The 27,922-nt window shown below is 40.8% G+C and overlaps 1 protein-coding gene across 10 annotated transcripts in view; it reads right to left on the reverse strand.

Annotated features, from left to right (window-relative positions):
* SIK3 (SIK family kinase 3) overlaps nt 1–27,922 on the reverse strand; it is a 294,304-nt gene that overhangs the window by 36,229 nt on the left and 230,153 nt on the right. For all 10 annotated transcript variants that reach the window (XR_009564973.1, XM_060304092.1, XM_060304091.1 and 7 more), the window contains 2 exons: nt 15,243–15,367; nt 14,582–14,705 (listed from right to left, as the gene is read on the reverse strand). Coding sequence is in view for 9 of the 10 variants with exons in the window: in XM_060304092.1 (XP_060160075.1) it covers nt 14,582–14,705; nt 15,243–15,367 (249 nt within the window). In the remaining variant the exon portion in view is untranslated. The remainder of the gene's footprint in view (nt 1–14,581; nt 14,706–15,242; nt 15,368–27,922) is intronic.

Raw genomic sequence — 27,922 nt, forward strand, 5'->3', positions numbered from 1 at the left:
GAGGGGCCCCTTAGGGAAGTGAGGGGGGCAGTCAAGTAGGCAGGGCCATACCTGGAGCACAGCTAATTTTATTTATTTTATACATTAGTATTCTTAGTAAGGTTTTATTTAAAAAATTAAGTCCAGGGCCTTCCCCGATGGCACAGTGGTTAAGAATCCGCCTGCCAGGGGTGGTGGTATGATGAATTGGGTGATTGGGATTGACATGTATACACTGATGTGTATAAAACTGATGACTAATAAGAACCTGCTGTATAAAAAAATAAATTAAATAAAATTAAAAAAAAGAATCCACCTGCCAATGCAGGGGACACAGGTTCGAGCCCTGGTCCAGGAAGATCCCACATGCCATGGAGCAACTAAGCCCGTGCACCACAACTACTGAGCCTGCGCTCTAGAGCCCGCGCACCACAACCACTGAGCCTGCATGCCACAACTACTGAAGCCTGCACACCTAGAGCCTGTGCTCTGCAACAAGAGAAGCCACCGCAATGAGAAGCCCACGCACCACAATGAAGAGCAGTCCCCGCTCGCCGCAACTAGAGAAAGCCTGCGCGCAGCAACAAAGACCAGTGCAGCCATAAATAAATTAATTAATTAATTAATTAAAAAAATAAAGAACCCCCCCCTTTTTTAAAAAAAAAAGAAGAAAGAAAATTAAGTCCAGAAGCAACTGAATAGGATGAACTCTTTGGTCTCCTCCAACTCCAAAAACCATATAACTATGAAAAGGGAACAATTTGACCTGAAATATCAATTTGACCTGAAATAAATATCCTTATTGTCACGAGAAATGTCTCATCAGAGGCTGGCATTTGAGATGTCGTTAGAAGGGCCCCAGTATTAGGTGTGAAGAAGACTTGGGATCCTTGAACGTCTCAGTGAACTCTGTGTCCCCAGGGTCCGCATAGCACACGGTATGTAACAGGTTCTCAGTAATGCCAGTTGAAAGAAACACGGGACTAGGTGACTGCTACAATTCCTTCTAACAACTTTAATAATCTGATTCCAAGAGCCCACAATAGAATAGGCATTCTCCATGCTTCAAGCTAGAGAAAGCAGCCAACTATCACCTTACAGAAGATTAAGATGTGGCACTGTTTGGGGGCAAAAGCCTGGGTCAGATGATTTCCAAGGCCCCCCCTTGCAGCTTTAGAGTTCTTTGTCTCATTCACACAGAGGGTACTTACTCACTGATCTTTTCTGAGGCTGCACAGAATAATGTGTAAATCAGATTACCACGTGAGGAGACGTCTGCATGTGGCCTAGCCATAGCGTCTAGGTTATGGTACAACAAACCAAAACAGCTCCTGGCAGATAAATCTTCTCCATAAACCCTGTGGATGTGTCTGAAAGTATTAATAATGTATCCTTAGCCTCTTAAGAGAGTGAGGGTGAGAGAAAGAAAAGCGTGGAAAACAACACACGGAAGGAGGGAATGAAAGATTAATAGAGCAATTCATTCAAAAATATTATTTAATAATAATTACTAACATTTACCAAGCACTGTATAAGAGCTAGGCAGAGTGCTAATTAAAATAAATTAACCCTTTAAGTTAATTTAAGCATTTAATTCACACACTAATGCTTATTAGTATTATAAATATTTCACAAGTAAGGAAATTAACAATCAAGTAAGTTAAGAAACCTGACCAGATAATAAGAGGCAAAACCAGGATACAAATTCTGGTCAGTGTTATGCCAAAGCCATATAATACCTAAATTAATTGTTGATGTATTAGGTAGTAGCTAGAGTATCTTTATGAAAACATATCAAATCAATTTCACTCCTCTTCCAACAGATCAAATGCCATGTAGTCACCACAGGTTCTATCACGATAGAGTCTCCTATAAGCCAAGTTCATAGAAAGTGGGCTCGGTGATAACTTCATTGTCAGAAGGCTATGAACAGCTGGAAAACAGTGTTACGGGGAATGGCAAGTTGCATTAAGGTGAACTGAGAAGGCGGGGACACGATGGGGAGGCTGAAGTGCACTACAGAAGAGTGAGCTTGGTTTATATACTCTGGCTGTTGCGTGATGACGGGGACTGGGATGGAAGGCTGGCAATGACAGGCTTCCCCAGTCAAGGGATCACAGGCAGAAGGCGCAGGCAAAAACTCAGGAACTGGCCCTCAGAGTCTGCAGGCTGATCCCATGATGGAGGAAATGCCAACTGTCCCTTAAGCCCTTTAAGTGTGGCCAAAGTACGCGACATGCAAAGCAACCATTTTCAGCTCTGTGGGCAGAGGAGTGGTCTGAAAGGAACTGAGTCACAGATTCTTTCTGACCACATAAAACTGCTTGGAGCTGGGGGAACAGAAGACATCTGTGTGCCAGGAGGCATGGGAAGAATGCGAGGAAGAAGCAGTCACCCAGGAAATTCATGCTTCTTACAGGTCCTTGGAAGAGGGTATGGTGTGGTGTGTGGTGTCTCACGTCCCCTTTCCAGTCAATACTAGGTGTGTTCAAAGGTAATGCCAAAACATGTAGCCCAAGAGCTCTTTATTTTCAATAACTTTAACAAACTTCTTAATAAGGTTTAATTCTCCTGAGCAATTCAAATTTCAAAGAGAGCACTATTTTTCTCAAATCTCAAAAATCCAAAAAAGAAACAAAAATAAATTGGCTAAAATTAAAATGTCTGTTTCCCTGAAAAATGAATTAACTTTTTTTTTTTTTTTTTTTTTTTTTTTTTTGCGGTACGTGGGCCTTTCACTGTTGTGGCCTCTCCCGTTGCGGAGCACAGGCTCCGGACGCACAGGCTCAGCGGCCATGGCTCACGGGCCCAGCCGCTCCGCGGCACGTGGGATCTTCCCGGACCGGGGCACGAACCCGCGTCCCCTGCATTGGCAGGCGGACTCTCAACCACTGAGCCACCAGGGAAGCCCAACTTCATATTTTTTTTTAAAAAAGTTACATGGCACTAAAGTTTTAACACTTTTCAGAACAAGAATACAATGTGAAATACTGTCTGATTCTGCTCTCCACTTGGCCAGCTCAGGTACCAGTCTGGGGGAGAACTGACACTATTACAGCAGGCAAACAGAACAAGATTGATGACTGGTCTGCAATGACAATCTCTGGATGGAGCACCATGGCTTTGATAAGAATCTGTGTTCTGGACTTACAAATGTTTGTGACTCAGAGCTCCTCTTTAATGCTATCTGACTTTTCCAAAAGAAAAAAAGAAAAGAAAAAGTCTGTCATAATGTCCTGATCCTGTCATAATCATGGCTAAAAGAGTGTGCTATCTTGCAATGTCATGATCCCTACAGAAATAATTAAAAAGAAACTCAATAAGAAATCATAGGTGTTTTTGCCAACATAACTTCTTTTGGTATGAAGATGGCCGGAGCTAGGAATCCTCACTCTGCTTGTGGACTAAGTCCTAGAAATGATATTTTTTAACATGCCCAAGGAAACCCTGTCATTGTCAGCTGTCAGCTGACAAGGTCAAATCTATCTTACATAGCAACTATTTTAAAATCTAAACAAAGTAGACAAATGGTCTTAAAATAAGACATTTCTATGTATAAAGAACATACACTAAATGCACTGTCATATACCTGCATTGAGAGATCACATAAATGTTAAGTACAATCATACAAAATACAGGGTTTTTGTTGTTGTTACAATGAAGTTTTGTTATACTGGATATTGCTAGAACAATGGTGCTGTAGGTATTAGAAGATTTTTACTCTATAGAAATTAAATTTTGATACTTTACTGTTACAATAGAAATGCATAAACATTTCTAACTTGTATTTCTAACTTTAAAGTGATAGTCAATACCACAGTTTTACACAATGAAAGAAAATACACAATCTTGGAATTAACTCTAATAGAACTTAATCTGTAATAACGCTGGTTGTGATAAGATTTGACTCATAATAAACAAGCACTGAGATCAGCTCCTCTAAAAGAAGTGACACTGAGGGAAAAAATGTCTTGTTTTGAAGCCATTTGCTTTTAGTTCTTTCGGGGAGAGAAAAATGGGAGTCCCAGTACCAAAGCACTCCATAAAATTCCTACAAGGATAGCCCAACAGCAAGAGATCAGACAAGGAAGTGGAGAGTGATTTAAATACAAATTCTACCACACTGGTTTCTGCAAATTATTATCAGAATGTTCTGGAATAGAAATAAAGTTCCTTATGACCAAATCCTGTGAGACACTTTCTATGGTTGAACAGAGGCCAAAGGGAGATGGCTTGGCACAATCTAGCAAATAATGATGGCACAGATAAGAAAAGCTTCTATTAGGAATCCATAAAGTTAGGCTGAGAGGCTAAAACTTCCATTTTAACAGTTTATCAACCTGAGATAGACTGAGGAGAAAACAACTGTTTGACCCATAGGTATCCATTTATTAGAAAACTAACATCTATTTCTCGAACTTTGCTTATTTTCAAGGCGGCCGTGATCTTGCCAGAATTAGGATTTAGAAATTAGGAGCCGCTGGCTTGAAGGCTGGGGACGACCACATCTACCCCTGACATGCCACACTGTCATACTAGAGGCTGTCCAATTTGCAGTTCACATTTTTAAAATAAAAACTTGTCACTTACACTACCTTATTATTCAAATATATTTTAAGTCCTAATAGCAATCATTACGGTGGAAGAAAACTCTGGTTCAGCTTTACATCAGAGTCCAATACATAGTCCTTGATACTAACACTTTTTTCCAAAAATAATCCAGATGCAGATGGGCAAAGATATCCATTCCAGGACTCTCTGGATACTTGGAATAACCTGTGATATATGTACTCACTGAGAATTAAAGTACAATCGAAGACAGTTAGGTGGCTTCTGAAGCCAGAGTGCACGGGCTCAAATCTCAGCTCCACCACTTCCCAGCTGTGTGATTCTGGGTGTGTTACCTATCCTTACCATGCCTCAACTGTCTTGTCTATCAAATGATAAGAGTAGCTTACCTCATAGCGTTGTGTTAAATATTCCATAGGTTAATGCAACGGTGTCTGGTATCAAGAAAGTGTTCAATGGATGTTAGCTATTATTCAAATCTCTGGAGTCCTTCCATCTAGAACTTCTTCCCTTACTCTGTTTTCCTCTCTAGGGTTGCTGAAGCTAGGAGACAGTGTGCTTGAAAAGGGTGGTACGAGATAGGGCAGTACCCGTATTTACCCCCTGGTTTTCTATCATATTAGGTAAAATCACGGCTCAGCTGCTCAGGGGAGGCTTGCTTAACTCTGAGGTAGCCCTAGCCTCGTTCCTGACATCGTGTGGATTTCTGCACTCACTAACATGAAAGCACTACACAGGTTGTCTCCCTAGAGGCTGAGTATACCTTAAAAAAGTACGAGAGAACTGTTTTGAGGACTCTGAGCTCCTTAGTATACGGAGACTGATGGGCGAGTTACTTTAATCTCCCGTCCCAATCCCGCATGCTGTGTGGTTCTTGACGAGTAAGCCAATCAGGGCAGAACTGTTTGCATCTAAGTAGAAGCTTTTTGGCAGTAGCTGCAAGGTAGTCTCCATCAGAAGCATAATGTAAGCCTGGGTCTTGCATTCCCAGGGATAAAATGCTTATGCAGTATTACAATTAATTAAGTCACAATGAAGTCTAATCAATAAAGACTCAAAAATATTGTCCACAAGAGATCTCTATATACTTGCCTCAATGCATTTTTTTCACTGGAAATTAATTCTCCTTCAGCTAAATATTGGGCTGGCCCAAAAGTTCGTTCGGGTTTTTCCATAAGATGTTACCAAAAAATCCAAATGAACTTTTTGGCCAACCCAATAAATGACTGATCTTACTATATCTGCTAGCAGGTGATATAAGTGGTGAATAAGACAAACTAGGCTTTAAGAAGTAGGCCTCTGATGGTTTTTAAAAATATACTGGTAGTGACTGAGCTTGGTGCTCAAAAACTTTACATTGTTGGCTTCCGTCAGTGGGACCGGAACTCAGAGAAAGCAACTGCTAACATATGTGGCCAGGTCAGGTCTCACCTTCTGCAGAAACTCAAAAAAACAGCAAGGTTCAACTTTGAATCCTTTTATAATTTAGGCTCAGGGTTTTACCTAACTGCTCTCTGGGATGCTCTGAGAAGTTTAATCCAAAAACACTTGCCTAGACCAAATGTATTTTACTTGAGACATTGAAAGCCAACTCCATCGTAGATCAAACCCTTTTAAAAACTAGAAATCACTTGACCTGGTCATTTACATATTAATGTATATAACAAAAGTACGTAAAACCAATTAATAATTCAGATCATCAGTGAGTTACGTATCACTTTAATAATAAAATGCAAGAGTCTGATGGAAGAGTCTATAGGTAAGTGATGATTCAATTTTTCATTAAAAAAAATTACTGAATATTTATGCCATACCAGATGCTCTTAAGGCTTATGGGAGGATGATGATGTGTGTGTGAAACACAGTTCTGATATACAGGAGCTTGCATTCTAGGGAAGAGGAGAGGAAGACACATACATAGCTATTGAACTAGGTAGTATAATATCGATCTCCCTTGAATAAATCCTCTTAAATTTATACCACTGTCATTGCAACTTGAAAGTATGTCTTTAGAATATCTCGGGATGTCCAGGAAGGGAAGGTTGTATCAAACAACCAAGCCTAGGCCTAGAGATATCCACTAATTGGGAGGACACTTCATTCCACACATTACTGACAATAAAGAGATGCTTAGAATTCTTAAACTAACCGTATCCATTTGTATAGCATGGCCTCCCACACAGTGGTAGATACTCTGGAATTCAACTTGGCTAGAAGAAGCTGGACCATGAGGCCTTCCCCACTCGGCCACCCAAATGCTCATTTGAAAACCGACACCAGCTCTGCTGGAGTTTCTAGATCCTTCTGGCAGAAAAATGGATAAACTCAGTTCAAGTCCATGACAACAGCCTGAGAAAAAAAGGATCTTGTTTTTTAGGACTTCCCTCAACTACATTATTATCTGTAGCACAGTAATGGCTGACCTGACAGGCTGGAAAGCGGCTGGCTCCAGCCTCCATATAAAGAATTAACTCTAGGTCTAACGAGGTGCAATTATGCCTAGAAGCTAGAGGTGTAACCAGCAAAAAGACTCAGGGACAGACTCTAGGTTTCCTTTACATGAACTCGAAACTTTTTGGTACTTGAAGGACGTCTAAGCTGAGAGAAGACTAAACCATCGTATGCCTTTATCCTTCAGACAGCAGTCTCGAAGGGCCTTGGGATTCAGGCCTACGCTGGTAGGCAAGGCCGAGCACATGTATGTCCCTGAGGGCAGAGAGATCACACTAGTAACACAGCAACCGTCTACTCATTTCCTAGATTGGGTTGTTTGTCACTTCCTGTACTTAATCTTACAAAAAATGTTATTCCTACTTAGGGAATTACTTGTCCAGGATTAAAAAGTGACCGCATTTAGGATAATTATGTTGGTGTTCTATGAGTCTTTAAACTTCCGTGTTAACGTATATCATGTTGTAAATATTAGCTCTTCCTAAGTAGTTAAAATGTTACATGGTTTATTTCTAAGCACTAAGAAACGATGTGGCTGACAGCAAGGCTAGCTATTTCACCAGCATCCACTATCGGAAGCCAGCTCTGTAAGGCTTGAGTAAAAATCTTTTGCCATGATGTGGAGGTGGAGGGGAGAACGGATCCAAGCTGCTCACAGGAAACACTGTGGACACTAGCAAAGCAGAGGAAGTGGTTTGTTTACACTGCCCTTTCTCTGCAGCGGTGTGGTGTAGTAGAACAGACACTGAATTTGAGTACTAACTTGGTCACTTATTACCTGTGTGGCTTTTGGCATGTCAACTAATTTCTTTAAACTTCAGATTCTTAAACTTCATTGGCAAAATGATAAATGCTAGTGTCAATACCAATTCCAGAGTACAATTACATAGCTCAAATTAGATCAAGTATAGGAAATACTTTGTAAACTTGAAAGCCCTAAAGAAACGTAAATTACCGTTATTGATATTATTATTTGAATTATTCGGTAGTGAGCACTGTAACAAATCTATGCATGCATGCATGCATTCATTCAGCAAATATTTCCTGAGTGCCCACCAGGACCCACGCACTGTCCTAAGCCATGGGAACACGGCAGTGAACAAAAACAAAATCCTATTACAGTCAAGAGGCAGTGGGGATAAGGGGTGGGGACACAGTAAACAAATAAGGTCAGGTAGTGGTGAGTGCCATGGAAAACTGTGAAGCAGCGTTACGGAAAGAGAATGACGGGGTATCAGGAGAGGTCTCTCTGGGGGGACATTTAAGCAGAAACCTCAGGTTAGGTGAGGAAGCCATGTAAATATGTGAGGAAACAGGAATGCATGCACTTGGAAAGTCTGAGAAACAGCAAGGACGCCTCTGTAACTGGAGCTCGGGGCCTAAAGGGAAGAAAAGCAGGAAATGAGATTAAAGAGAGGGGCCAACCACAGTGTGCCTTGTAGGCCATAATAATAATGACTTTTGGAATTGTTTTCTAATAATAATGACTTTTGGAATTGTCTTCTAAGTGTAAATGAAAGTGACTGGAGGGTTTTAAGAAGGATCCTATTTACTATCTACATACTGTTTACTAAATCCTACCACATGCCAGATACTCTGCTAGGCTAGAGACAACTGTGAAAAAAACCCCACATTTTGTCTTTACTTTCTCTAAGCTCACAGTCTGCTATGGAAGATATATAATGAAAGAAACAATTACAATGAAATGTTTGGGAAGTCCCATGATAAAAGAAAGACTGGTAGAAATTATCTAGATTCTTATTTTTATCACATCTAATTTCTTGCTCTAGAATACAGGAGTGGGTGGCATGGGGTAGGGTAGGGGGAGGAAGAAGTACCCCAGGCAGAGGGAGTTGCTCCAGAGAGTATCACTTGTTCCGGGAACCAGAAGGAAATTAGGGCGACTAGATGTAGAACAGGATCTGGGGCTGCAGAGATAGGCACGAGCCAGGTCACAGAAGTATTACTATGTCATTGTTTTTCAAAAAGCAGTCATGAGATCAATTCAGTAAGTTATAATTAGCATTTTTAATGTAATAGAATAAAATGTATTAGAGTGCACTGCACCTAGTAAAGACAAGTTTTACTTTTTAAAAAAACTTTTGTTCAGCTGTATGTATATATGTATTTTCTAGGTCACTGTATGAAATGTATCTTTTACTACGGTCATGGTCAAAAATGAAGTCAGTGCTCTAGCCGCATTAAGGAGCGAACTGCAGCCTAGAGGCAATGGTAAACCATTGAAAAGTTTAAGCCGGAAAATGATATAACCAAATTTTGTGTGTGTGTGTGTGTGTGTGTGTTGTCATATATAGTTTAGAAACATTACTCATGCAGCCGTGTGGAGAACGCATTAGAGAGGGATAAGGCTGGAGCCAGGCGTCCATTTAATTGGCTATTATTTAATCCAGGCAAGAGCCACTACAGAAGTGTCTACAGGAATGGAGGGTTGAATCTACAGGATTTGGTAAGTGAGTGGCTGTGGTGATGGTAAGAGAGGAGGAATCAAGGCTAGCTTCTTGGTCAGACGGTGACACCATTCACTAAGATAGGGAACACAGAATGGAGCAATTCTAGGGAGGGATTAAATTCAGTTTTGAAAATGTTTCCACTGATGTGAATTCAAGACATACAAGTAAAGCTGACTGGTAGCAACTGGTTGGATATATAGCCTCTCATTCCAGAGGAGAGGTCTGGGCCAGAGAGTTACCCAAGTGTTAACTGGGGACTGAACATCACTGTACTCCCTGAAGCCACAGCAGTGAATAAGATGCTCAGAAAGATGGTGTAAAGAAGAAAAGATTTAAAGGATGAACAGAGAAAGAGAAATCTGGCAAACAAGGTGTACTCAGAGAGACAGGAGGAAAACTGCAGAACGTGGCATCTGAGAAGCAATGGGAAAAAAAGTGTTTTAAAAAGTAAGGAGTGACTCAACAATAAGAAAACAAACAACCAAATTTAAAAATGGGCAAGGGACTTCCCCGGTGATCCAGTGGCTAAGACTCCACACTCCCAATGCAGGAGGGGCCTGGGTTCGATCCCCTAGCTGGGGAACTAGATCCCACATGCCGCAACTAAGAGTTCCCGTGCTGCAACTAGGACCCGGCACAGCCAAATAAATAAATAAATAAATAAATCATTTTTTTAAATGGGCAAAACATTTAGACATGTCACCAAAGAAGATATACAGATGGTAAACATGCATATGAAATGTTAACCATCATACATCATCAGGGATTACAAATTAAAATAACAAGCTACTACTTCACATCTACTAGAAAGGCAAAAATCCAAAGCACTGACAATACCAAATGCTGGTGGAGATGCAAAATGGCACAACCGCTTTGAAAGACACTTTGGTGGTTTCTTACAAAACTAAACATACTCTTATGGTATAATCCAGCAATCACACTCCCTGGTATTTAGTCAGATGAGTTAAAAACTTACATCCACACAAAAACCTGCACACGGATATTTATTACAGCTTTGTTCATTATTGCCAAAACTTGGAAGCAACCAAGAGGTCCATCTGCAGGTGAATGGATAAGTAAACTGTGGTACATCCAGACAATGGAGTACTATTGAGCATTAAAAAGAAGTGAGCTATTAATCCACGAAAAGACACAGAGGAAACTTATATGCATATTACTAAGTGAAAGAAGCCAATCTGAAAAGGCTACATAATGTATGTTTCCAACTATATGACATTCTGGAAAAGGCAAAACTGTGGAGACAGTAAAATGATCATTGACTGCCAGAGGTTAAGGGAGTGGGAGGGATGAATAGGCACAGAGGATTCTTAGGGCAGTGAAACTGCTCTGAATGATACTATAATGGTAGATACATGTCATTATGTATTTGTCCAAACCCACGGAATGTACAACACCAAGACTGAGCCCTAGTAAACGATGGACTTTAGATGGTAATCCAATGTAGTGTCGCAGCAGGTTGATGGACCGTAACAAATGTTCTACTGTGGTGCCGGATACTGACGGTGGGGGAAGCTATGGGTGTAAGGGGACAGGACGTATATGGGAGCTCTCCGTACTTTCTGCTTAATTTTGCTATGAACCCAAAACTGCTCTAAAAAATAAAGTTTATATTTAACAAAAGAAAGAAAGGAGTGAACTTTTAGCATTTAGCACTAAATACTGCTGGGCAGTCATTAAGATAAAGACCAAGGATATCCAATAGATTATGACAAGATCACTGGTGACTCCGGCCAGAACAATCCACTCCACCCCTTCTCTGCCTCCTTCCAGAGCAGAACTGCGAAGAGCTGTGTCTGTTTCCTTTCTCCGCTTCCCGTCCACCCCTTTCCGGCCGCATCTACATGGGTCAGGGTATTACTCCTGTTCCTCCACCAAGGCGGTACTTCAGGGTCATCAGTGATCTCTTTAAATCCAGTATCCAGTTCTGTATGGCTATTAGCATAACTGATGACATTCTGGGCTCCTACCATGCCTCCCGTCCTTCCACTGACCCTACCTAGGACTGTGCTAAGTCACTTCTCTGTCATCAAGGACTCTGTAGTTAATAGCCATTGTTTCATGATCATTAGGTCCAGGTGGCCTCTGTGCTCTGGTGGTCTCCAAACAATGATGAAGACCTTTGCTGACATATTCCTGGTGCCCATTAATAGCCTAGCTACCCATTAATAAATATTGACTTAGGAATGCACTTACTGTTTCCAAGCACATACCCACGCCCCTTAGGTTAACGATAAAATTGTCCCCTTGGCAGTGCACGGTACCATTGTGAGTGTTCCTGGATGGTTGTCCGCCTGATCCTACTTATTCTGTGAGTAAGTTACCCTATAATAAACTGACCCATTGATCACCTGGAGCTGCCTACCTTGTTTTTTGGTCTCAAGATGCCTTCTCAGTTCAATGGGTGCTTTCTGTTCCCTCCGTCCTCCAACAAGTTCTCAGTCATCTGACGTATCAGCAGCACCCCCCACAGTTCCTCATTCCCTCCTCCTTGAAACATTCTCTTCACTTGTTTTCTAGAACAGAGGACTCTCTGGCTTACCTTACTAGCAATTCCTATGTGGATCCCTCTTCACGTTCCTGATCTCTGAATATTAGTGTGTCCCAGAGATTAATCCTTAGACCTCTTCTCTTCTCTGCAATCATGGCCTAAAAAGTGACCTTACCTCAGAGCTTAAAATACTGTATTACCTACATACTGATCATTCTCAAATGGGTATCACTAGCCCACCACTCCCAACTAAGGTACAGTCCTATATTCAACTGCCTATACAATATCTCAACTTAGATGTCTAATGGGCATCTCAAACTAACACATATAAAATATCTCTCCATTCCCATCTCTGTTAGCAATAAATCCATCCTTCCAGTTGCTCAAGCCAAAACCCCTGGATTATTAATAATTACTTTTTCTCTCACATCAAATCCCACATATATGTTGTTGGAGCCAGACTGCCTAGGCTCAAATTCTAGTTTAGTCACTTAGTAGCTGTGTTATCTTGGGAAAATTGCTAAACATCTCCTGGCTTCAGTTTTATCACCTATAAAATGGGGGTAATACTCCCATGTATCTTACAGGGTTGTTAAAGTAATTAAATGAGTTAATGTTTGCAAAATGCTTGAAACAGAGCCTGCCACACAGTACATACTATCTCTTTTTTTTTTTTTTTTGGCGTTACGCGGGCCTCTCACCGTTGTGGCCTCTCCTGTTGCAGAGCACAGGCTCCAGACGCACAGGCTCAGCGGCCATGGCTCACGGGCCCAGCCGCTCAGCGGCATGTGGGATCTTCCCGGACCGGGGCACGAACCCGTGTCCCCTGCATCGGCAGGCGGACTCTCAACCACTGCGCCACCAGGGAAGCCCTATCTCTCTCTTTTTTAAAAAATATTTATGTATTCATTTATTTGTTTAGGCTGCACCAGGTCTCAATTGTGGCATGATGGATCTTCACTGCAGCATGCGAACTCTTAGTTGCGGCATGCGGGATCTAGTTCCCCGACCAGGGATCGAACCTGGGTCCCCTGCATTGGGAGCGTGGAGTCTTACTCACTGGACCGCCAGGGAAGCCCCTGTATTATCTCTTGAATCTGACGACTTCTTACCATTCCCACCTCTACACCCCAGTCTGGGAACTAGCCACCAATATCTCTCACGTGGATAAAAGTCTCCTACTAACTGGTCTCCCTCCTTCAGCCCTTGAACCTTTCAACCAACAGAGCTGCCAAAGTGATTTTTTTAAAACACAAAAGTCACCGTAAAGTTCTTTAGATATTTTTGCATGTTTGAAAATATTCATAATAAAAGTTAGAAGAAACCGAAAAGTCAGATAATATCATTCCTCTGTTAAAATCCTCTGATCCTTTGCATTTCACTCAGAGTGAAAGAGGCCTTAACGCTGACTGACTAAGCCCTCAAAGTGAGCTCTCTGTTGCCTCTCTGATGGCATCTCTCCTGTCCCCTCACTCATTCCTTTCCAGCACAGAGGCTTCCATCCTGTTCCTTAGACACCCAGTCATGCTCCCTCACTGGGGCCTTTCTACCTGCCGTCCCCTCAGCCTGGAAAGCTCTTCCTCAGACTGCACGGCTCACGCCCTCGCCTTCTTCAAGCCTTCGTTGAAATGTTGACTTCTCAGTGAAGGGGTTCCCTGACATACCTTTCCAAATAACCACCCACCCACCATCCCTAACACCCCTTCTCTATTTTATTTTTCTCACAGCTTTTTTCTAAAATGCATTTTAGAAATAAAATTTCTGAAATTTATTCTAGATGCAATTCTCATTTATTCTAAAACGTCATTCCCACGTGCTTATAGTGTGTTGCCAACCCAGCAGACACACACTCTGTATGTTGTTCCTTAAAGTGAAATCATGATTAAGCAAAACTAAATAGATTGCCTACAGCATTGTCTCCAGAATGTTCTTAAGTGCACACAGATGGTGATGAAACACTGTAGATTCTGGGTGTCTGGTGTCTGTCTTCAGTGTTAAATTCTTCTAAGAGCTACTTACCCTATTGCCCACTCATTTAAAAAGTACTTTTTGAGTCTGGGGGATAAATGTCATAGAGGCAGGAAATGTAGTAGCAGCAAGATTAAGATGCAAAGCCTGCTTTATCCTTGGCATTTATTACCACATCTCAATGGGGCCCCAGTAAATAGCAATATCATCCTGAAAAAGGGTGAGGGATGAGGTGAAGACAGGGGTGAAACTACTACGACTACTGCTACTATGCGATGTACCTATTAACTTTACACACATTATTTAATTTAGTTCTCATAGTTGTAGCCCTCACAAAACTGTCAGCCATTTATTGATGAGGAAACTGAAGCTCAGAAAGACGCAGTGGTCTGCCACACCACACTGGTAGTCCTATGTAGAGCCCAGAGCCAAACTCAGGAGGGTTATCTGATGCCAAAGCCTAGATGCTCTGTTCCTATAGAACCTTGCCTCTGGAGGTGTCAATTCAGCAAACTGGAGCCAAAAAAGGCGGTTAAATGGGTAATTTATACTCTGTCACTCAATTCCTGGGATAACTTAGCATGTCTAATGTTCCATGAACCCAGTCATAGCTGTGTGATGGCAACTCCCTTACCTGTGGACATAAAAAATGGGATGCGGAACTTTCCACTCAACACCCGGGCCCGCAGATTCTGCAGTGTGCTCCCATCAAATGGCAGGGCACCACACACAAGCACATAGAGGACAACTCCGAGGCTCTGCATCCCAAACAGAGAGTACATACAATTAATCACATCAGAGGAAACAAAAAAGGCCATTATAGTATGTGTATGAAGATAATGGTGAGTCATGCACGAGATAATGGAACAAACTTTTTCTTCTTTTTTTATGAGAAATAATATGGGGCATTGTCAAGGCCAATCATCTTTAGAATAGTCAGCATTCTTCTTTGCTTCCAGACATTACTTTTTGGGAACATAACTAGAATTTCTCTCATTACTCATCCTAGGGAGAACGCAAGTGGCAACAACAGAAAGAATTTCTGTTCTTGGCAAGGGTACCCATCCAAGCTTGCCCTAGGGTTTTTTTTTTTTTTGCAGATGCAAAGGGGGAGGTTGAACTCCGTGGCTCAGTCCATAAGACAAAGGTTGAAGAACAGACTGCACCAAGAATTGGGAATTCGAAGAACAGGTGATCAGTTCTAGTGCAGTACTACGTGTTGTCCAGGATGAGGACAGCTGTCATCAGTCAAGGGTAACTAATGCTATGGGGTATAAGGGAAGGCAGTCACATACCCAGATGTCCACTTTGGGCCCGTCATATTCCTTTCCTTCAAAGAGTTCAGGTGCAGCATAGGGAGGGCTGCCACACCAGGTCTTTAGCAGCTGCCCAGGAGTGAAGAGGTTACTGAAGCCAAAATCTAGAAAGACAAATGGATATAACTCATGTTACCTTTATCCAGTGAATACTAGTTTCTAGTCAATAGAATAAAGGTTCTGGATCCTGAAGTCTGAATATCAAACACGAAAACAGAACCTTTAGAAATTATATAACCAGCTGTTTAAATTTAAAGTAATAGTGAAATAGAAATACAGATGGGCTGGAATGCAAAAGACACATGGTTAACTAAAAGTAAATATGATTGGTTTATGTCAGCAAAACCAGCACCGTTTCCTTCATAAATCTGGACTGAGTGAGGTGAGTGGTATTTATTTACGAACAAAAATAAAATTGGATAATGATTGATATTAAGACCACGTCAGAATCGGTAAATACATGTTAAGTCTACTCACCTGGACCCAGGATTTTCAGATTACTTTTACTTCTTATGACAAACACATTTATGACCACTAGAGATATAGTGAACTTAAAAATTAGACAAAGTGACTTTATTATCATTAAGGTGGCTTATTCAAAATAAAGAATATGCAACTTATTTACAAACAAACCACAAACACTTAATATTTTAACTTCAACTCCTTTTGTGCTTCAACTTCCCCCCTTCATTTCTCCCCCTCCCACTGTCTGAAGAAAGAGTTGACGGGAGATACGAGGGGTGTGGTTTGGGGAGGAATACCAACAGAAAATGAACAAGGATGGCAGGCTAAGGATAGAGTCTCGCTGACTTATAAATACTTTTATGCACATAGATATTTAGATGAACAATGTGCAGGTATGACAGGCTAGAGCTCCCTCCTGCCCCCAGGCCTACCACATTCCCATAGTCCCAGCAGCTGAAGACTCTGGGCACCTCCCTACTCTCGGAAACACTCCTCCCTTTCCTAGTTTTACTCTCGTTGACAACTCTGCCTCCTTTTGCTATTTGCTTTTCTTCTTCCTACCTTCTCCAGAAGGTGTTTTCTAGTAAAGCATGTGCTGATTTTGACTATCGCTCCTTGCCCTGTATTTTCTCAGGGCCAGCTCTTCTGGTCCCACAGCTTCCACTCTCATTTGTTTGGTAATGATTCTCCAAATTTTTATCTTTGGCCCTGGTACAATGCTTAAGCTCCTGACAAGAACTTCCAGTACTTGCCTGGGAAGAAACATCTCAAACTCCCCATTTTCCAAAATCAAACCTGCTCTTCCAGCAATGTTGCCATGTTCATTCATGGCACTACCTCTGCGTCACCAGGAGCACTGGTGTCTTCGCTCCTTGCTCCTTCTCATCTCCATTTCAAACCGGAGGTACAGCTTTTACTGCTTCTACCCTGTAAGTGTGTCTTGAACCTATCTCCTTCTTTCCATTTCCATTCCTCCCACCTCAGTTCACACTCTTATCATCTCTGACCTCGACTGATGCTCTTGCTTACCACCCTCTATTTCATTTCCCTCTAAGCCACCCATTCATAGCACAGTGAACGTGACACAAATCACATCGTGCTGCCTGCTTGCTCAAAAACATTCGGTGGCTCCCTTCTGCTTACAGAACAGTCTAGCTCTCTTAGCATTGTCACTTAAAGGTCCTCAGGACTCAGCTCCATCCAACCTTTCCAACTCACTCCTAGCCATTCTAGCATCACTAGACTATGCACAGCTTATGTGCCTCTCTTATGCTACTTACTCTCCGTGCCATGCTTTTTCCCTTCCTTGCCACATTTGAAAGCGCACTCATTTTCAAGGCCCAGTCAAATATTACTTCCTGTTTGAAGCCTTAACTGACTCCCACCACAAAATACCATGCCAGTGGCTTCCTCCTCTCTTGCTTCCATGGCCCTTTGCTTATACCTCTACAGCCCAATTACAACTCTGCCTCATGCTATACTTAGTTGTATTATGTGTTTATACCCTCCACTAGTTAGTAAATGGGAGGGATATCGTTTTATTTATCTTAGTCTCCACACAGTGTTTTCATACATAGCAGGGGCTCAAGAAAGGGTCACTAAATTAAACTGCAATAAAACTGCAATAAAATCCCTGGGCCAATCCTCTTGTCACCTCCTGGCTACTGGAGCCTTTTCATACTGACTGGCAGCTGGCCAGCTACTAGAGCCTCTACCTCCCAGCCAGCCCTCCTAAGGTTGTAAAAAACTTAATGATCACAAGGGGCTTAGAGGTCAGAGCCATCATCAGAATCACTATAGCTACTTCAAGGAGAGAAATCCAATACTCTCATTCATCAATGCAAAATAAATGCCTCTTCTGCCAAGTCTTCCTGAATCTCCTGTAAGAAATGTCCTCCACCTACTATCTCTGCACTCCCTTATTACTTTGTATTCCTCCTTTATTTGGGGTATTTACATATATAAATACCCTATTCTTCTAGCTCCTTAAAAATATCCTCTCTCTCTAGTAGAGGTCTACCCCCTCTCTCCCTAGTTCCTTAAAAATACCTGTTTCATCTCTGACTCTCTCACATTACCTAGCATACTGTTTAATTTAAACACAGTAGGTACTTAACAAATGTTATCTATGAATGCAACTGCAATTAAAGCCCTACCAACTAACCTACAACTTTTGAAACCCAGTACTTTTAATTTATAAGTTAAAGTCTGCATGCACTGAAACCTGTTTTTCTTAAGAGACTGGCGATAGGTTGCTAAAAATCCCAACAAATGAGATTCATCAGAGCAGGTATCTTTGGGAATTATCCAGAAAGAGGGCTCTTGATATATCTTTTAATTGGTTGGCAAAGACCTTCACCAGGTCCTTTCCCACGACTAGCCTTCTCTGCACAGCGAGGAAGACGTGCTGATGGAGTCTGTAATAACTAATGGACTCTGACACTGGTGTGATTGGATAGCAAAGTCCAGAAGAGTCATGGAGTATTCTGCTTGTGTTTTGAATGGAGAATGCAACAGGGCAGGCAATGAATTAAAACCACTTGATTTTAAAACTTCCTAATAAGCATCTTAAAGTACATAGGAAATCTGTCATTTTGAACAATGAATGCTCTATCTACAATTAGTAACCTTTCTATGATTTTACTCTGTCGGGCAGAAGAAGGCACAGACTTAATGGCACGAGCTTGTTTTTTAGTCTACCAAACAGGAAATCTTTACAAAGGAAACAATATTAAAGGAAACCATCTTCAGCGATGGTTATAGGCTTAGATTGCTATTAGGTGTTTATATGAGAAATGAGTGTGCAGGAATGAATGACATGATCAGGGCCTGACATCTGGAGATGCCACATCGGGGGAAACACCTGCTTCCAGAGCATGTTACAGCCACACAGCTGCCCTCAACAGCTAGACCCAATGACCGACAGCAAGATTTCAGTAAGATTCAACAAGAAACCCCCCACCAGCAGCTCGCTCCTATTTCCTATTACAGAAAGCAAAAACCCTTTAGTCTTGTAAACCTGTCATGGGGTCTCCTCTAATCATTCCAAGTATTGTTTCTTACTCCTAACCCTAAAGCGTTGCACATTTAAGCAAAGTTTATTTTGCCATGCTTGCTATGACACTTGTTGGAATGGACTTGTTCATCTTATTTTGGCTCAGTAGCTTAGCCAAATGTCTTTCAGTCTTTACTAAAGCTTCTTATTCCTAATGTCTCTTTCATGGTCTCCAAGTTCCTCCATTATCTTCACTCATGTATTTAACATGTATTTCTGGAACCCTTCCAATCAGTAGAGCAATGTGTTGGTTCCTATGAAAGAACCAAAGGCAGAAAAGATATGTTCCTATGGAAGGACTCAAAAAGAAAGCACAACTTAAGTTGAGTGGATTGGAGCTAGAGAAGCAGAGGGGGATATGGAAAGGGTTTTCTAAGTGGTGGCTGGGCAAAAGCAGAGTAAAGGCAGATCACTTGGAACTAGTGTGCTAAGTTGAAGCAACAATAAAGAAACTGCCCTGGGTATGATGTAGGGTTCACCAGAGGTATATGGCAAAAAAAAAACATTACACAGTAGCAACAGGCCAGACAAAATATAGCTTTAAGTGATAGAACAAGGACCCTAGATTTCACCATGTGGACTTTTCTTTCTTTCCTTTTCTTCTATTTTCCCCAAATTTACAAATTGTATTAGATTTCAGATACAAAGAATTTGATTATGAATTCATTATAATCTTTGGTTCCTGGCACACTCTCACCATTGCTCCACATGTGGCCTGCTTTTATTTAGACTTTTTTTCTATAGCCTTATTATTATATAAAATTCACCCATTTAAAGTGTACTTGCAGTGGTTTTTAGTGTATTCATAGAGTTGTACACCATTACCTCAATCAATTTTAGAACATTTTCATCAACCTAAAAAGAAACCCTGTACCAATGAGCAGTCACTCTCCATTTCTCCCCCCTCAACTCTCCCACCAATGCCTCCACCCTAGACAATCACTAATCAACTTTCTGTCTCTACAGATTTGACTATTCTGGACATTTCATATAAAAGGAATCATACAATATGTGATCTTTTGTGACTGGCTTCTTTCAATTAGCATAGTGTTTTCAAGGTTCATACACATTGTAGCATCTATCACTAGTTCATTCTTTTTTAATTGCTGAATAATATTCCATGGTAAGGACACACCACATTTTATGTATCCATTCATCAGCTGATGGATATTTAGGTGTTTTTTTTTTGGTACTATGAATAATGTTGCTATGAACATTCACATAAGTTTTTTTGTGGATGTATGTTTTCATTTCTCTTGGGTATATACCTAGTAGTGGAACTGCTGAGTCATATGGTAACTCCATGTTTGGTCTTCTCAGGAACTGCACAAACCGTTATCTGAAGTGGCTGCAACACTTTACATTCCCATCAACAATGTACAAGAGTTCCAATTTATCCACATCTTTCCCAACACTTTTTTTTTTTTTTTAATTTTTGGCTGCATTGGGTCTTTGTTGCTGCACGCGAACTTTCTTTAGTTGTGGTAAGCGAGGGTTACTCTTCGTTGAGGTGTGCGGGCTTCTCATTGTGGTGGCTTCTCTTGTTGCGGAGCACAGGCTCTAGGCCTGCGGGCTTCAGTAGTTGTGGTGCACGTACTCTAGAGCACAGGCTCAGTAGCTGTGGCGCATGGGCTTAGTTGCTCGGAGGCATGTGGGATCTTCCTGGACCAGGGCTCAAATCTGTGTCCCCTGTGTTGGCAGGCAGATTCTTAACCACTGTGCCACCAGGGAAGCCCCTTCCCAACACTTATTACTATCTTTTTATATTTTTTAAATTACAGCTATCCTGGGTGGGGGATTGGTTTTAATTTGCATTTCCCTGATGGCTAATGATTCGAGCATCTTTTTTCATGTGCTAATTGGCCATTTGTATATCTTCTTTGGACAAATGTCTATTCAAATCTTTTGCCCATTTTTAAATTGGGTTAACTTTTTATTATTGAGTTGTAAGAGTTATTTATATTCCCTGGATACAAGTCCGTTGATATGATTTGCAAGTATTTTCTCCCATTCCGTGGATTATCTGTTCACTTTCTTTTTTTTTTAAGAAGATGTTGGGGGTAGGAGTTTATTAATTTATTAATTTATTTTTGCTGTGTTGGGTCTTCATTTCTGTGCGAGGGCTTTCTCTAGTTGTGGCAAGCGGGGGCCACTCTTCATCGCGGTGCGCGGGCCTCTCACTATCGCGGCCTCTCTTGTTGCGGAGCACAGGCTCCAGACGCGCAGGCTCAGTAGTTGTGGCTCACGGGCCTAGTTGCTCCACGGCATGTGGGATCCTCCTGGACCAGGGCTCGAACCCGTGTCCCCTGCATTAGCAGGCAGATTCTCAACCACTGTGCCACCAGGGAAGCCCTGTTCACTTTCTTGATAGTGTGCTTTGATGCACAAAAGTTTTCAATTTTGATGAAGTCCAACTTATCTAGATTTTCTTTTGTAACTTATGCTCTCGGTGTCATATGTGAGAAATCATTGCCTAACCCAAGGTCACAAAGATTTACCCCTATGCTTTCTTTTAGAAGTAGTTACTTATTCTTCGTTATGCAGTGAGCACCCCTGAACCCACCACCCAAATAGAAAACTGCTATCTTAATAATTACATCTAATCATAAGCACTACCCATCCCATCCCCTGTCCTCTTCCAACCACTGATTTTCAACCCTGTGTATACATCAGAATCACCAATGTATTTAGAGTGATCCACAAACCTTACTTCAGACCTACTGGATCTCCTGGAAATAATTTAGACATCTGAATGTAAACAGATAAAACAACTCTTTCCTAAGAGGTTTGAGAACCACTCTTACAGTGATGAGTCGTTAGAACTTCTGGTACGGGCAGATGCAGTAAAATTAACCTGAAAGCAAGACTAGGTTAAGTGTGACGTGAAGTGGAAGGCCCGTGAGAAAGTAGAAACAGTGAAAATGAGAAAGACAACTCAAAAATTATTTTGAAAAAAAGACTGGACAGTACTTGAGGACAGATAATAATACATGGGATGAAAAGGAGTGAAAAGTAGAGAGTAGTTGATTTGGGGAAAAAAAAATTTTTTTTTGGTCATGGGTTGAGTTTAAGAAGGTGAGAAGAAATTCAAGTGAAGATGTTCTGATGAAATGAATTGTAGTAATGAACGGATAAAAGTTTTTTGAAAGAATAAGTGGAGAAAGAAGGATGGCTGGGAATCAAGGCTTAGGAAACACCCATAGGTACTTCCTATGCTATAGGTGCAGGAATAGAAAGAAAAAGGAGCAAAAGGGAGAGAGAAATATATCATTAAAATAAGAAAGCTGAGAGAGGAGAAAAACATTTCAAAGAAGGAAAAGGTGGTCTGCAGCAACCATATAATGTCACCCAAGTACTGTGCAACTTTTATCTGAGGGAAAACTGTATCACATGTAATGACTCGAGACTAGAAGTGGTATAATTTCCCCTGAGAATTTTTGTTAGTTAATCTGTCTTAATGCTAAGTCATAGGAATGAACTAAGAACATAACCGAGATTCATTATGAATCATCCAGAATGTCACACTACGAATAAAATAAGGCCTTTCTTACTAAGTTGGATGACAACCAATAAATAATAATTCTGAACTATGAGTAAATTTGTTCAGGGTACTTAGAAACGAGCAATGTGGCCACGCAGCTGAGTGGCACAGACCCTGGAGAGCCAAGTATACTGGGCTGCCCTGCTTCGTCTCAGTGCCACAGTTTTCCCATTTGTGCAGCACTTTGAATTCTGTGGAATAAAAAGCCATTTTTCAAGGGACACTCTGTCAAGTGCTGTGTTTTGGTACCATGTATTTATTATCTCATTGAGATGAGCGTTACTTTTGTTTTACGTCTGGGCAAGTGAGGGTCATTAAGTAACATGTTCAAATTTAAAGTTTAAACAAACCCCAAAACTTACTAAGAACAAGGCCCAGCCTATAATTCCAGCCTGGATGCCCTCAAAGCCCACATCCACACTGTGCTTTCAGCATCAGGTATATGTTTATATTTAGGTAAATGTACATCCCATAACTATTTTTATACAACTTCCAAATTCCTTAGTTATTATATTCTACTGTTTTTCATCTTCTTCTTGACTGCCAACCCTTTGTTCTGCTTATGTAATTCCCAAAGGCATACAGGGCTTGAGACATACTGCTTCTTTACAAGTTGCTTTAAAAACAGTGCACTGAAAAGAAGAGTAGGCACTGTATATCACTGAGGAAAGGATGAATTTCTCAGTAAATGGCATAGGTACATCTGATTTTCCATATGGGAAAAAATTATATAGGACACCTTCCTCACATCATATCATAAAATTAATTCCAGGTGGATCACAGACTTAATGTAAAAGGTAAAACTACAAAGTTTTTATAAAACAATAAAGGAGACTATGTTTATAGCCTCAGGGGATGGAAGAATTTCTTAAACAAGAAACAAAAGGCACAAATCATAAAGGAAAAGATGGTAAATTCGGTTACATTAAAATTATACTAAAATGTCTGGGCCAGGAAGCACATGAGAAGCTGCTCAACATCACTAATCATTAGAGAAATGCAAATCAAAACTACAATGAGGCATCACCTCACACCAGTTAGAATGGGCATCATCAGAAAATCTACAAACAACAAATGCTGGAGAGGGTGTGGAGAAAAGGGAACCCTCTTGCATTGTTGGTGGGAATGTAAATTGATACAGCCACTATGGAGAACAGTATGGAGGTTCCTTAGAAAACTAAAAACAGAATTACCATATGACCCAGCAATCCCACTACTGGGCATATACCCAGAGAAAACCATAATTCAAAAAGACACATGCACCCCGATGTTCATAGCAGCACTATTTACGACAGTCAGGTCATGGAAGCAACCTAAATGTCCATCGACAGACGAATGGATAAATAAGATGTGGCACATATATACAGTGGAATATTACTCAGCCATAAAAAGGAACGAAACTGGGTCATTTTTAGAGACGTGGATGGACCTAGAGACTGTCATACAGAGTGAAGTAAGTCAGAAAGAGAAAAACAAATATTGTATATTAACACATATATGTAGAATCTAGAAAAATGGTACAGATGAACCCATTTGCAAGGCAGAAATAGAGACACAGACATAGAGAACAAACGTACAGACACCAAGGGGGGGAAAGCAGGGCGGAGGGTGGGAAGAATTGGGATATTGGGATTGACATATATACACTAATATGTATAAAACAGATAACTAATAAGAACCTGCTGTATAAAAATAAATAAATAAAATTTAAAAAATAAAGTCTGTCTTGCTCATAACAAAATTATACTAAAATGTCTATTCATTGAAAGAGAGAGTGAAATGAGAAATCACGAAATGAGAGAAGTTATTTGTAACCCATAAAACAAAAGACTCGGGCTTCCCTGGTGGCACAGTGGTTGAGAGTCCGCCTGCCGATGCAGGGGACGCGGGTTCGTGACCCGGTCCAGGAAGATCCCACATGCCGCGGAGCAGCTGGGCCCGTGAACCATGGCCCCTGAGCCTGGGCGTCTGGAGCCTGTGCTCCACAACGGGAGAGGCCACAACAGTGAGAGGCCCATGTACCGCAAAAATAAATAAATAAATAAATAAATAAATAAGACAAAAGACTCATATCATTATTGAAACAAAAACTCCTATAAATCAGTAAGACAGACAACCCAGTAGAAAAATGGGCAAAAGACTTACTTAAGCAGACACTTCACAAAAAAGGCCAAACACATGAAAAGGAGTTCAATCTCATTATTAAAGACAAAATAAAAAACTAAAACCACAATGAGATAACCATTACACACTCACCAAACTGACAAAAAGTATAATGTGTAATAATACCCAGCACTACACACTACTATACAGAAGTGGATAGCTAATAGGGACCTACTGTATAGCACAGGGAACTCTACTCAATGCTCTGTAATGGCCAATATGGGAAAAGAATCTGAAGGGGAGTGGATATGTGTATATGTATAGTTGATTCACTTTGCTGTACACCTGAAACTAACACAGCATTGTAAATCAACTATACTCCAACAACAAATTTTAAAAAGAATACACAGCACTGGTGAAGACATGCAGGAAAGGGAACCCTCACACAAACTGACACACCAGTTTAGCATCACCCAGTAAAATCTGAAAACAGACATACAGTACAACCTAGCAACTTTACTCCTCAGTTTATACTCTTCATTAATGTTTAAGGATGCACATTAACGTTTAAGAATGCAATGTTCGGACTTCCCTGGTGGCGCAGTGGTTGGGAGTCCGCCTGCCAATGCAGGGGACACGGGTTCGAGCCCTGGTCCAGGAAGATCCCACATGCCATGGAGCAACTAGGCCCGTGTGCCACAAATACTGAGCCTGTGCTCTGGAGCCCACAAGCCACAACTACTGAGCCCGTGTGCCACAGCTCCTGAAGCCCATGTGCCTAGAGCCCGTGTTCCACAGCAAGAGAGGCCGCCGCAGTGAGGGGCCCGCGCACCGCGGCGGGGAGTGGCCCCTGCTCGCCGCAACTAGAGAGAGCCTGCGCACAGCGGTGAGGACCCAATGCAGCCAAAATTAAATAAAAATAAAGTAGATAAATTTATAAAAAAAAAAAAAAAAAAAAAAAAAAAAAAAGAATGCAATGTTCATCGCAATTGTTAGTAAGAGCTCCAAACTAAAAGCAATCCAAATATCCATCAATGGATAAAATGGAAAAATAACTTGTGGTATACTTCTGTCATGGAATACTAGACAGAAATAACTGTGCCACAACTACTGAAGCCTGCACGCCTAGAGCCCCTGCTCCGCAACAAGAGAAACCACCGCAATAAGAAGCCTGCACACTGCAACGAAGTGTAGCCCCGCTCACTGCAACTAGAGAAAGCCCACGCACAGCAACGAAGACCCAATGCAGCCAAAAATAAATAAATTTTAAAAAATGATCCACATCAAAAAATTAATAATAAAAAATAAAAAGGGATAAAGGTATGAGAACTCAGAGCTGCCCTTAGAGAACAGCTAAGAGGGTAGGAACTGGGAGTTACTTGCTGAACAGGAATCCCAGTGAAGTTTTTGTTGAAAACAGCAATAATCCTATTTGAAGAAGAGCAAACTATGAAGATGTGATATATAATGATAGAGTTTAGAGTTGTAGTTAAAAACAATTTAAAAGTAGTAAATATTTTAATGATATATAATTGCTGTCATAATATAACAGCAATTAGGTATAAATGATAAGCAGTTCACTTCATTAAAAATATTAGTATTAGTGTTATACTAATAAAATAACTACTTCTCAGTAACTCATATTAAGAGACAAAGATGGCATACATTATGTAATGGTCTGAATGTGCCCCCAAAATTCACATGTTGAAATCCTAATTCCCAAGGTGATGGTATTAGAACGTGGGAGCTTTGGGAATCGATTAGGTCATGAGGGTGGAACCCTCATGAGTGGGATTAGTGCCTTATAAAGGAGGCTCCAGAGAGACCTCTAGCCCCTGCCACCATGTGTGGACACACTGAGCAGGCTCTAGCTATGAACCAGGAAGAGGGCCTTCACCAGAAGGCAGTCATGCTGGTGCCTTGAGCTTAGACCTCCCAGCCTGGAACTGTGAGCAGTAAACTTCTGTTGTTTATGAGCCACCTAGTCTGTGGTATTTTATTATTGCAGCCCGAATGGACTAAGACGCCTTACTCATAGTTTAAAAATCAATTTTTGTCTATACTGTCACTGTCTCCCCTAACTGAACAAGAGCTGCTATCAAAGAACGACACTGAAGAGACTTAGATTTTCCTTCTTTTCCTTCCGTATGTCTAACTTAAGATAAACAGGCTTGATATACTAGCGAATCAAAAAACATGGACGGCCAGAAGAGAGGGGAGGGAAAAAACTCAAAAAAATGGGATAGTAAAAAACAGAACAACACGTAGGTAACTGAGAGTTAACCTAATCTTGGCAAATCTTTCTGATAAATAATCTTAACTCTCCCCTAACTAGAAGATATTTTTTTTCTGCTTATAACATTTTAATTATTCAAATCCCAGTGGTAAGAAGCCAGTGGACCCACAGAGGCTAAACATGTCTTTATCACCTCAGGCACTCTGTATTCAGCCACTATTTTCTTTTAGCTTTCCAGAACTACCGTCCTAAGGAATACTAAAGTGCTGCATGGCCCCAGCTCATGTCAGCCCAGGATGGTTCTAACCAGGGGGCACAAGGAAAATAAACTACGGCATCACAAGCTCACACGGCGGCGTCACAAGGCGAAGGTTGGAGAATGCTGGTGCAGTACAAAGGGAAACGCAGAAGCAGGGCAACGTCCACAAGAATAAAAAATGAGAACAAGAACAACAAAAATAACATAGAAACTTAAGGCAAAGAAGAGAACAGATTCAGTGCATGTTCAAAATGATAAGTATATAAACTCTGTAGTTTTGAACTGTACTGATAATGTCAAAGAAAGGAAGGCGGGGAGTAAACACCACAGCCCTATCAAGAATTTCTGTGCTCTTACAACAATATGGGAGAGCTTAAAATTATGTAATTATGTTATATTATGTAAATTATGTTAAATTATGTAAATTATGTTATATCTATTTGATATGCAATCATTAAAAATGATTACATAGAACAGCATAGGGAAAATATTTACATATCATAAAGGATAAAAACTACACGTAAAATTGTACATACAGTGACTATAATTATAAAAAAGCATGCATAGAAAAAAAAATGCGTTCAAAATGGTAAGTTTTGGAGGTGAGATTCCAGTTTGAGTACTTAAAAATCTTTTGTTGTTCTTTAAATTTCCTATAGTATGCTTATATTATTGCTTTATTATTCTGTATTAAAAATTTTTGTTTTAAAAATAAAGACTTGAATAATAAGAACTAAAACACTGAGCAGTTAGTTTCAGAAAATTCTCAGGTACAAAGATGCCATAAAGATACTTTATATCCCTTCCTCTTTATTTATTGGCAACAGGAAAAAAATTATGACCTACAGAATCAACATTAAAATGATGAATATTCTAAAGAGTTACAGAAGGAAAGGGAGAAACAAGAGAAGAAACTGGTTGAAGTGAATACTCACACCCACACAACAGAAGCCATATGGGTGGAGTTGTTCTCTTCATGTGGCCTATGGTCATTTATTTC

This window comes from Globicephala melas, chromosome 8 (genome assembly GCF_963455315.2).
Source record: "Globicephala melas chromosome 8, mGloMel1.2, whole genome shotgun sequence".
Lineage (NCBI taxonomy): Eukaryota > Metazoa > Chordata > Mammalia > Artiodactyla > Delphinidae > Globicephala > Globicephala melas.